Genomic DNA, 12,570 nt, shown 5'->3' with positions numbered 1-12,570 from the left:
ACAACGTCAGGGAATGTGGTGGGTGAAGAGAAGCAGATTTCCTTGTGCAGCTCAAAGTCCTTCTGAAGAGGGACTGCAGGTTCCCTGGAGCTGAAGCAACCTCCCTGGGATCAGTGTCATCTCTTCCAAGGGAACCGCTTGGAAGTGAGTCAATCATTTGCATACCTTTGCTTAAGGTGTTAAAAATTATTCATGTGAAAAAGATGCAGGCGTAATTCTTCAGTGGATTTATGAACTCTTTAGTGGTTTTTCTTGACTGGGGATGGGGGAAGGATTCCTCTTCTTGTCTCCAGGTCAGTATCATTTTTTAGGGCTTCCTGGGGTAAAACAAGAGGCCAGGTCCAGGTGCGGGTGGGATGGGAATGGGGCCCGGGGACGCATAGGCCTGGTGACTGAGGCTATCTATGTGCCCACCATTCCCCTCTCTTGCCTGTCTTACTGGGGGTCTGGAACTGATAGGCATCATCTAGCCCGGCGCCTGGCACATAGAAGATGGTCCATAACTATTTATTAACTTGAATTGAGTGACAGTTTGTGGTGTGGTAGAGAGAGCATGATACTGAGAGTCAGGAGAACTGGGACTTAAATTGGCTGGTGGAGCAAACCAGGACAAGCCTCCTTTCTTTTCCGAGCCTCAGTTTCCCTACATTCAAAGTGGGGATTTCTCCCTGGGCCATCGTGAGACCTGAGAACACTTGTGATACTGATCACAGTCATCCCTTAGAAGGCACTGACCGTGCTGGGGCAGAGACCGCGTGCCTTGGTCAGAGGCCAAGGGCAGAGGCCAGGCTGTGCTACAGCGTGGGTAGTGGCGACCACCCCCCTGCAGAGCTGTGGCCTCTTTGGGGGGCTGACATCTGAGTAGGATGACCAAGTCAAGGCTGGCAGCCCAGAAGAAAGAAGCATCGACCGTCCCCTGAGCCCCAGAGGACCCCTCTTTCCCCTTACACACAAATATCACCTGGAAGGAGAACAGAGGACAGACAAGGTGACAGCATAGCACATGCATATTCTCTGTCCAGGTTCTAGAGACACAGAGAGAACTCAGGCAAGGTCCCTGATGGCCAGGAGATGACCCACATTACGCCATAGGGCGGGGCTGATGGTACAGGTGTTGAATGGGTGATAAGCACCACGACCAGTGTGTTTGTGAAACTTTAGAGAGGTGGAGGGAGGAAGCAGTTGCGGGACTATTGATAGAGTAGCGAGGATCTGGCATCAACCTGGGCCTGCGGGTGCGGGTGGAAGGAAGGTGGCCCGGGAAGGAATGGTCTCATGTTATTGCAGGACCAAGCGATAGGGTGCTGGCGGGCCAAGCCATTGACTCTGTGTGACCCGGGCAGGTCCCTTAACCACTCTGGGTCTCAGTTTCCCAATTTATCAAGTGAAGGGGTTGTCTTAGATCAGGGGCCCCTCAGGGCACCGAGGAAGAGCATCAGGGGGAGGCTGAGAAGATGGGCTCCAGGCCTCTGACCCTTGTTCCATCTACACTGTACAGCTTTTCCCCCTTCATTTTGGATAGTATGTTTCTGGGTAAGATTTCATTGAAGAAAAGAGTTGTGCTTTTCTGTTTTGTTTTGCTTTCTAAAGCCACCGGTCTAAAGACCTTTAAGTTTCCTTTCAGCCGTAAACAGCGTAGGATAGCAGTTCCAGGGCCAGGTGGTGGCAGGCTCGTTAGTGGGAGCTGGGAGGGACAGCTAACCCAGCCCTAGGACCTCTGCAGCCGCCCTCCTCTCTAGAAAGGGGGGTGGGGAGGGGAGGCAGGTGGGGTGCCAGAGTGGGTACAGATTTCTGGGAAAGACGGACAGAAAAGCTCCCTGCTTCGTAAACCTGTTTGGTAAAAATTTGGGCTCACTGTGAGGGCCTTTCAGACCCCAAAACGGGTCCTTACCCGAGACAGTACATCTGCCCTGGTCTTGGGTTTCTTCCTGCAAGTTCTTCCACTGAGGCTCCCAAAGCCGGGGCCTGAGTTCTATGGGGCCCTGGGAAAATGCAGCTGAGGGGCCTGAGGAGCAGAAGAGCTTGCTCGGGCTCTGCTACTGACTAACTCAGCACCTTCGAGCCTCCATTTCCTCACTCGTAAAGTGGCAATAAAAGTACCCGCGCTTTTTGTGGGTAAAAATAAGTGAAGTGCAGGGACTTCCCTGGCGGTCCAGTGGTTAAGACTCCACGCTTCCAATGCGGGGAGTGTGGGTGTGGGTTCGATCCCTGGTCAGGGAGCTAAGATGCCACGTGGCCAAAAAATAAAAATTAAAAAAAGAAAGTGAAGTGCAGACATACTATAAAAACTTTAAAAATTACCTCTTCCATCTGCTCCTAATACCTGTGCCCCGTCCCTTCTCTGCCTTGCTTAATTTAATTCAATTTATTGATTTACGGTTCATGCCTAAAGCATACTCCTGGTACAGAATGCCAGGGGTAGCTGAACGGGCAGCATCATAGCAAACAAGTACAAGAACAAAGGGTTAGACAAATGGACAGCTTCTAAGTACTCATGAACATAAAAATTACAGTCATTATTCATCTCAGATTCCCAGAGTGCCTCCTATGTGCCAAACTGGGTTCACTAGGTGAGGTCAACCCCTGACACATGGGTATGTGAATTTTTGTCTCTGTCTCAGACAGTTGAGAAGAAGTCAGTGTTTTGAGAAAACATGGTGATGTGATGGAAAACAAAGTGCCAATTCCCCAGAGCAAGACCTGGGTGGCATAGCCTCCCATACAGCTTTAAGCCCTATACAGCAGAAAATGGTAGCATGCACCGCAAATGCCTGGGAGTGACTGTTAGAAGAGGGCATGATGTGGCCGAAAGGGCCCAGGTTTTGCCACCTAAAAATGGTGTAAACTTAGGAAGGTCAAATCTACCTTTGAGCCCCAGTTTCCTTATCTATGAAACTGGGTCATAAAATCTGCTTGCCTGGTCGTTGTAGAATAAAATCAGATCGGGCAAGGATCTGCTTTACGGTAGCACTCGGAAAGGCATCTCCATTATTACGGTTTTGGAAAAAGCACAGAGTGGATGATTGCATTCAAGAGTGTCGCTGTGGGAGATGCAGTCTGTCCTTGGTGGGGTCCAGGCCTCAGGAGTCACCAGCTGAGATCCTTTGCCGAGTGAAAAGGGCTCTGAGCAGCCCCTGCACATCACGATTCCGGAGGCTGTAGATGACAGGGTTCAGCATAGGCGTGACGACAGTGTACGTGACGCTGGCCACTCGGCCCCGCTCGGCCTCATACCGGGACATGGGCTGGAAGTAGACTGCAGTGACTGTCCCGTAGAAGAGGCCCACCATGGCCAGGTGGGAGCCACAGGTGGACAGCTGGAGCACCACAGCTGCGATGGCCCCCTAGGAGGCGAGGATGAGTAGGAAGGGAGTGACTACCACCGCGGCACCCTCGGTGAAGATGACGAGCTGGATGTGGCGGGTGTTGGAGCACGAGAGCCTTAAGAGAGGCTGGTGGTCACAGAAGAAGTGGGGCGCTTGGTGGGAGGCACAGAAGGACAGGTGGGCCATAATCAGGATATGCAGGAGGGAGTGGACATGGGACACGAGCCACGCAGTCCCCACCAGGGCTGTGCACACAGCCCGGGACATCCTCGTGGCATAGCGGACGGGGTGCCGGATGGCCACGTAGCAGTCATAGGCCACGGCAGCCAGGAGGCAGCTGTCAGTTACACCCAGGGCAAAGAAGAAGTACATTTGGGTCGGCAGCCAGCCAGGGAGATGGGGCGGTCATGGGCCATCAGGTGGGCCAACATCTTGGGTAAAGTGATGGAGGTAAAGCAGAGGTCAGCAAAGGACAGATGGGCCGGCAGGAAGTACATGGGTGCATGAAGGGTTGGACTGGCTCGGATGACGGCCACAATGAGTCCATTACCCAGGATGCCCGCCACATACAGGACCAAAAATAGGACAAAGAGAGGCCACTGCTGTCCAGGATTTGTTGTTAGTCCTAGTAGGGTGAATGGGGTTCCTTCTGAAGTCTCATTGGCAGCGTCCATGGCTGGGCTGCTTCTTTGTCTGGGACCCCAGGGGTTCCATTCTACTGCTGGGTCATCTCCCCAGTGTCAAAGGAAAAGGGTGAAGGGCCACTAAGTTGCTCAAGGCTTTCTGGCCATGAGGGAAATCATGGGTTTGGAGTCAGACAGCCGGGTTGCTACACACAGGTGTGGACCATGTGCAAATCATTTTTCCCCCCTGAATCTTCTTCCTTTCCAGGCCTTAGGTTCCCCATCAGTAAAGTAAGGGAGCTGAACCAGATGACCTTGAAGGCTGCTTCCAACTTGGATACTTTGTGATTTGAAGCAAAAACAGAACAAAAACATTGCCCAGGACGTGGACCAGAGAAGGAAGAAAACACAAAAGAAAAGATCAAACAGAGAGAGGATCAAAATCAGGGAGGGATTTGACCAATGGGCATTTATTTCAGGAAAGTCAGAGTGGAAAAGAAAACCCAGATGGAAGCAAGGAACTTATCAAAGAAATAAAAATTCCAAACATTAAGGGCACACATATATTGACATGGATGTAAACCTACAGCACCCGAATGCAAACATGATGTTTTAGAACACTGAGGGACAAAAGAAGAACCCACCACTCCCAGGGATGTGAGGATCTGATGATGTTCAGATACCCAGGCTGCCACCCAATATGTCATCAACAGTAGATGATGGGACAGAGTTGGGCAATATCAAATTCTGAAGAAAAAAACCGATTTTGAACCTAGAATTCTATCCTAAACCAAAATATTAATCAAGTGTGAGAAAGGAATAAAGAAATTTTCAGACTTGCAAAAAAAAACAAAAAAAGAACCAAAGAACCTGGATGACTCCCTGTATCCATGGAAAACTCTTCCCATGAAATCAAACACTCACAGCATCAAACAGATGCACACCCTTTATGGGAAACTCATGCAGACAGATGGATACACCTGCCAGATGCAGAGACTTGACTCTTAAGGACAGAGGCAACTTGTTTCAATGCCTCCATTTTTTCCTGTCTGAATCTCACTGCAGAAATCTTGGGTGATTATCCAAGAGGGGGGTCTTAAAAGGAGAGGGATTTTAGGATAGGTTTCCTGAAGGCTATGCTGAGGCCATCTCTGCAGGAGAATGATCTCTTAATTTCTTTTCACATCCTTCTCTCTATTAAAATAAAATAAAGACCCTTCCTACCCTATTGTCTTCCTTTTCCTCCTCCATTGGGTAAGAAGAATTTCTGGCTTTAGATCCCTGGAGAACATTTTTTTCTCAAATTTACCATCACGTCCCACCGTCCAGGAAGGCAAGAGGATCAGGGCGAGAGGGTGAGATGGAGTGGGAAAGCTTGCTTACTAATTGGCTTTTTCAGAAACTGGACCTACTCTAACCCGTGTTTAAATTGGCCTCAATAAACATACAGATACACAGAGCTGTTTGCAGAAATTCAACTGTAATCACAAATACACCGGTGCAGACATGCAGGCACGTGCAGCCTCCAGCTGTGCTCTGCAAATACACAGGCACGATCGATCACATACAGAAATGTGGACACTGACATCTGAGTAAGCAGACAAGTGTAACCACAAGACCCACAGACCCAGACCATCCTACACATAAACAGAGGGTCCAAAGCAATCACAAAATAGCACTGAGGCCAGAGGGTGACGCTCACTTACAGACTCCTGTTCACGGGGGCTCCTGGCACCATGCACAGCTACTGGGACATGCACGTTCATGCTTCCTCTGAGCACGTAGTCTGTGTCAGCTCTCTACCAGTGCCCGTCCACCCCATCCCGGCCCACCCTGTCACACCCCGTCACACAATCACATCTTCCGGCACAGCCCCAGGGGTCTACGGCCTCTCAACTTCACACACATGGCTACACTCACATAGGCTCATGCTGGGTCACAGCAGAGATGTGCCACCCTAGAGGAGCACGTCCATATACACACCACCTCGTCCTCTCCCAGTGATGCTATCGGACAGTGATGGGGACGCACAGTCTCAGCCTCACACAAACAGCACCCGCTCTCACACTCACATGTACAGCTCATGCCCACAGCCACGTTCAAGAGGACAGATTCGTACACTCTCCAGCCTGGCCACTTGCCGCAAGTGTTCCTTCTGGCTTCTCCACATCACAGGAGGGAGCAGCAGTGAGGACCAAGTGTAGCCCGTCACTGAAGGGTCTGGGGAGGGAGCTATTGGCCACACTTATGGGGTTTGGGGCCTTGGGAGTACCTTAGCTTCTCCCAGAGACAGCACCCCTTCCCCTGGCCCTCATTCCTGGGGTGGAAGGTAGCTTGGCTCTGGGGTTTGTTATTCTTTCTCTCTAGAGCCCAGTTTGATGGGGGTAGGGGTGGTTGGTGCCACCTTCAACTCGGGGGCCCTCAGGAACCCCGTGCATCATGAAACTGCTGCTCCCCGGTCCCTGTCTTGTGGAGGCCAGAGCTGACTCCTGAACCCCAAGTCCCAGGTTTACAGCAGTAGCTTCTGGAGCCAACTGTCTTGTCCCCTCAGCTGTTGCTGAGGCTTTTTGTAGGAAGTGTAAGAGTGTGGGAAGGATTGTGCCTCTGAGGACTGTGCAATAATATGCCTGAGTGACTGTGGGGTGTGTGTGTGTGTGTGTGTGTGTGTGTGATTGTATGCCTGGGTGTGAAATGATCATGTCTCTGTCAAACAAAATGCGTCTATGAGCTTGAGTGTGTGTCTGAATGTGCAGCTGTGCCTCTGTCTGTGTGGACGGCAGGGACAACCTGAGAGTGTTTCTTTGTGCATGAAGGTTTCCGAAAGGGGATTGGGTCTGTGTTGCAGGGGCTATGTGTTCCCGTGTGTGTTTGTAGCATTCCAGGTGGGAATGGCTTTGCATGACTCAGCGTCAGAACAACCATGAAGGGTGATTTTGAACGTATGAACTTTCAATGATTCCCTGCCGCCTACTGAATAAAGTCCCAACTCCCCTACCTGATATCCAGCCCGTAGGGTGTCCTTCCCATCCCCAGATCTTCAATCTTCAAACTTCTCTCCACTTCTTTCCCAACACATCTATCTCTAGCCAGTTAAATTGGTCTCCTTAGAGCCTTTTGTGCACATCGAGCTCATTTTACCTCTGTACCGTTGTGTGTGCTTGTTTTCCCCCCACGGAATACCCCTTTCTTTCCATTCCCACCCATGCTGCAGGGTCCAACTGATTTTGTGCAATAAGTACCCCAGTCTTCCCCATCCCAAACCTGCTTTTGTCCTAATTGCTTGTCTTAGTAGATGGTGTTGAAGGAGATTTAAAAAGGGAAATATTTGATCAGAATTGGGGAGCTTTCCTGGGCCTCTCGCCTTGGGAACGAGGATCTGACTGTTTCTCTTCCTTTATCCTCCAGGTTGGGCTCTGTTATTGTCTTCCAGTGCCTCCCCTTCCCTCTTGTTTATTTTCTTATCTATCAACTAGGTCCAGCATAGCAGCCTGAAACTTCACGTTTCCTCTGATGAATGTGTAGGATTTATGTGATTATTGTATCTGACTGCTCCATAGATGCTAAACATGTGGAAGGACCCATGTACACCCTGTAGGGCCAAGATGATGGAAGGGGCCATGTGCCTCTGGAAGCTTTCCCTTGATTGTGGTGAGAACTGTATGTCATAAGAGCCCAAGAATTCATAACAAGAAGAAAAGACCACAGAGGAGGTCTCTGAGTATAAACATCATTGAATTGGGGGCAAACCTTCCATTCTCAGTCCCATAGTTGCCAACTCTTCTGATAACGTCTCCAACCACTGTCATGGCATATGAGTTGTCATGGTGATAGGAGGAAAGAACTGGGAAAGGATTATAAACACTCGGGGGGTGGGGACTTCCCTGGTGGCGCAGTGGTTGAGAATCTGCCTGCCCATGCAGGGGACACGGGTTCGAGTCCTGGTCCGGGAAGATCTCACATGCCGCAGAGCAACCAAGCCTGTGCGCCACAACTACTGAGCCTGCGAGCCACAACTACTGAAGCCCACGAGCCTAGAGTCCGTGTTCGGCAATGAGAAGCCACCGCAATGAGAAGCGCATGCATCGCAATGAAGAGTAGCCCCCACTGGCTGCAACTAGAGAAAGCCCGTGCGCAGCAACGAAGACCCATTGCAGCCGAAAATAAATAAATAAGTAAATAAATAAATAAATAAATGTATAAAAACAAAACCAAAAACTTGTGGTGGGAGAAAGGGTTTTAATTCGTTTAAGCCTTTGGCAAAACGTGTCGAGTTTGGGATATCGTACCCTCTGCCCTCAACGTGCAGGCTCATCAGGTAATACGGTGACCAAACATCCTGGTTTGCCCAGGACGGAGGAGGTTTTCTGGACATGGGAGTTAGAGTTTTAAAAACTAGGACAGTTCTGGGCACACCAGGACAAGTTGGTGACCCTGTCAAGAAACGTAAAAATTCTCTAAGAATTGTGGAGATAGTATAGTCCACATCCCTCTCTCCATTAGTCTGGGACCTCCAAGAAGACCATAGTTACTAAGGAGGGACCCAGTTCTGGTAACAAGGGGCATCACCTCCCTGGGGAGCTGGGATGAACCTTCAGTTTTCCTGCAGTCTAAGTACCCAGCAGCTGATTTCTCCTTGAAAGGAAGTTGGAGTGGTGAGGCCAGCCCCTGGCTGGGGCCCAAGGAACAGACTCCATGGGGAACCTATTAGGGGGTGACAATGAAGCACTGTTTGAGTCCCATACCTTGCCACCCCAGGCCTCATCGCAGCCATAATTAGGAGGAGCTGGAAAGGGGATGAGACAGGAGCTGACATCTACTCTGACCATGCTCCTCCTCTCCTTGGAAGCACCTATCATAACTCCTGGGGTCCACTCCTGCCCTGCTCTTGCATGAAGGGGCTTCATGGGCAGAATGCAGTGCCTTGGGCCTTGCCCATGTGCACCTGAGTCAGGGAGACAAAGAAAATCTGTCAAATTTGTAAACTCTGGGTATACAAAAATCCCAAGAGTACTGGATCTGAAGGGTCCAGCATGACCTGGAGCACTGTGGTTGCCTTTGCCCAAGAGGTTTATGGAACTTCCTCTCCAGACCCCAGCTCTGCCTCTAGATGTCGTAATCTTAACACAAAGCAGTCCACACTACCTGACCACGCGCTAATCTGAGCAAACTCAAAACCCTCAATGAAACTTAAATCCACCAATAATTAGCTCCTACTCTTTTTTTTTTTTTTTTTTGTGGTACACGGGCCTCTCACTGCTGTGGTCCCTCCAGTTGCGGAGCGCAGGCTCAGCAGCCATGGCTCACGGGCCCAGCCGCTCTGCGGCATGCGGGATCTTCCCGGACCGGTGCACGAACCCGTGTCCCCTGCATCGGCAGGCGGACTCTCAACCACTGCGCCACCAGGGAAGCCCTAGCTCCTACTCTTAAGCTTTAAGAAACATCAACCATTATCCATAACCCTAAATACGTCTTAAAGTGACCCCAGACATGTTGATTTGATACTCAGAATACTCTTCTTATGCCTTACTTTCACCTAGTTCTGAACCTAGGCTAACTGTAATAATAGCTAGACTGTGACTCAAGCTTATCACAAACGTTACCCACATACCAACTTAACTTAAATCGAACAGAGCTCTGACGTGAGCTAAACTCTAACTCAAATTTAATCTAGCAACAAAAAAAGAAACCCGAATTCTCTTCTTAAGTAGTCCTGCCCTTTAACACTAACTATAAAATATTTCTAACATTTCTTTTTTTTATATTGAAGTACAGTTGATTTACAATGTTGTGTTAGTTTCAGGTGTACAGCAAAGTGATTCAGTTACACACACATTCTTTTTCAGATTCTTTCCCCTTATAGCTTATTACAAAATATTGGGTATAGTTCTCTGTGCTATATAGTAGGTCCTTGCTGGCTATCTGTTTTATATATAGTAGTGTGTACGTGTTATTTCTAATATTTCTAATAAGAGCTCAAATTTATCCAAACCCTTACTCCTAAATTTATCCCAAATCCACTATTAATTAGAATCAATCCAAATGGTAAAATTTACATAATTTTAATTCAATCCTAAATTTGTCCATTTGTAACCTAACCCTGGCTTTACCCTAACTCTAACCCTAGTCTTAGCCATAACATGAACGCTAACCATATTCTAACCATAACCATAGTTCTGATCCTTTCCTAATCTCTATCACAGCCCTGAAATAAATTAATCTTGGTCAAATTCTAACCCAACTATAGGATTTTAGGAACGAGCTCATGTATGTTCTGGTGCTGCTTGGCCATTGCCCTGAGAGATGGAATATGTAGGCTAACAGGGAAAGATATTTGCCTCACCAGATCCCATCCCACTCTTTGGCATGAGTGGGTACTGAAGATGTTCTCTTGGGGTCGAGGTGAGCAGAAGCAGACTCACTGGTCATGAAGGACCTCAGAAGAGCAAGAATCTAGAAACACTTGCAGCCAATACGGCTCTTATCTGGTGTTTCTGGGAATCATCCTCTTAGAAGTTCCAGTGGCAAATCAACTTAGTTACTGCACCTGGTGACATGCAGGAACTTCCATGTTTTGAACATCGAGGAACCTAAGGCATCTCAACAGCAGATTAACTTGATCTTGATTCTGGCGCTGGGGCTAGATTACTCCAGGTTCCTGTCTCCTGTCTGTAAGCTTCAGTTTCTCCCCCTCAAACAATGACAAGAGACACCCAGCCAGAGGAACCTCCACCTTTACCCACAGTGACCGGGCCCGGGAAGAGCTCTCCTCATCTCTTCAGAGTCAGTCCTAACCAGCCTCTCAGACCTCGCACTCGTGCACCGGCCTCGGACAGCAGCAGTGCTTGCAGTTCCTTCCGAGCACCTCCCTGACCACTTTGTTGCGGAGGCTGTAGGTGAGCGGGTTGAGAGCTGGGATGACAAGGGTGTAGAACGCAGATGCCATCTTGTCAGTGTCCAGGGTGTAGCTGGAGCTGGGGCACAGGTTCATGAAAATGAGTGTCCCGTAAAGCACAGCCACAGCCGTGAGGTGGGAGCCACAGGTAGAGGCTGCTCGCCACCGGCCCTTGGCCGAGTGCATGCCGATCACGGCTCCGGCAATGAACCCGAGGACACGGCGAAAGCCAACGCGGTGGCTGTCTGGATGAAGCCACAGAAGACGAAGGGGAGAAGTTCACTGAGACTGGTGTCGTTGCAGGAGATGGCCAGCAGTGGAGGGATATCGCAGAGGAAGCTGTTCACCTCCCGAGAGCCGCATAACCTCAGGTGGAAGGTGAAGGTCGTGTGGACCACGGCACCCAGGCCTGATGCTGCCAGAAAGACCAGACACAGACGCCACGACACGGCAGTGGCGTAGAGAAGAGGGTTTCCGATGGCCACATCGCGGCCTTAGGCCATGGATGTCAACAGGCAACACTTGGCATCCGCCAGCCCTGTAAACAAAAACATCTGGAGGAAACAGGCTGCGTAAGGGATGGAGATGCAGGGCAACAGCTGGTCCACGAGCATCTTGGTTCCGATGGCTGAGGAATAGCAGGCATCCAGCAGGGAGAGGTTGGCCAGGAAGAAGTACATGGGTGTGTGGAGCTGGGCGACCACGTAGACTAGCAGCACCATGCCCACATTTCCCAGCAGGCTCACCAGGTAGACGGTCAGGAAGATCAGGATGAGGGTCAGGTGCAGGTACCAGCGATCTGTGATGCCCAGGAGGATGAACTCCATAGGGGCACCCCTGGCCCAAGTGAAGTTCTCTGGCATCATCCTGCAGGACAGAGTCTGGGGAGAGACAAAGCAGGAGGGAGGTGAGGGAAAGGTTAGGACCATCACCTGTGAGAAAGCGCTTTGTACTGGGAGACAGGTAGACTTGGGTGTGAGTCCTAACTGTGTAACAAAATAGGGGTGTGACCTTGGACAAGCCATATCACCTCTCAAAACCTGTGTTTTTAGTGCTGAGAAGTCACTATCATTTAACCTTCATGAGAGGGGGAATCTTGCCTGTCTTATTCAATTTTGAATCCACAGTTCTGAGAATATTGCCTGGCACATAGTAATTGCTCAGTAAATACGGGCATACCTCATTTTATTGCACTTGGCTTTATCATGCTTCACAGATGGTGTTTTGTTTTTTGCTTATGTTTTTGTTTTTTACAAATTGAAGGTTTTGGCACCATTTTTCTGACAGCATTTGTTCACTTCATGTCTCTGTGTCACATTTCAGCAATAATCACAGTATTTCAAACTTTTTCATCATTATTATATTTGTTATGGTGATCTGTGATCAGTGATCTTTGATGTTACTGTTAACGATTCACTGAAGGCTTAGATGATGATTAGCATTTTTAGCAATAAAGTGTTTTAAAATTAAGGTACATACACTGTTTTTTTTTTAGACATAATGCTATTGCACACTTAATAGACTACAGTATAGTGTAAACACAACTTTTATATGTACTGGGAAACCAAAACATTGGTGTGACTTGCTTTGCTATATTGGCTATATTGCGTTTGTCTGGAACTGAGCCCACAATATCTCCAAAGTCTGCATGAATTTGTTAAATGCATGAATGATGAATAGGATAATAGTTGGTGTCTGGACAAGGATTGAAAACTCCATGACTCTATAT

At 49.0% G+C, this 12,570-nt stretch overlaps 2 protein-coding genes across 2 annotated transcripts; both read right to left on the bottom strand.

The window, feature by feature from the left end:
• Nucleotides 1-3,080: 3,080 nt before the first annotated feature.
• Nucleotides 3,081-4,000, bottom strand: LOC114883693 (olfactory receptor 1K1-like). Its single transcript, XM_029201590.1, is given in 2 exon segments — nucleotides 3,081-3,706; nucleotides 3,709-4,000. Coding segments are annotated over 2 exon segments (918 nt in total).
• A 6,748-nt stretch (nucleotides 4,001-10,748) lies between these two features.
• Nucleotides 10,749-11,707, bottom strand: LOC114884488 (olfactory receptor 5C1). Its single transcript, XM_029203476.1, is given in 2 exon segments — nucleotides 10,749-11,056; nucleotides 11,059-11,707. Coding segments are annotated over 2 exon segments (957 nt in total).
• Between the last annotated feature and the right edge of the window lie 863 nt (nucleotides 11,708-12,570).

Source organism: Monodon monoceros, unplaced genomic scaffold, assembly GCF_005190385.1.
Source record: "Monodon monoceros isolate NGI ecotype Baffin Bay Population unplaced genomic scaffold, NGI_Narwhal_1 Super_Scaffold_5, whole genome shotgun sequence".
Lineage (NCBI taxonomy): Eukaryota > Metazoa > Chordata > Mammalia > Artiodactyla > Monodontidae > Monodon > Monodon monoceros.
This window is presented reverse-complemented; position numbering and strand designations above follow the sequence as displayed.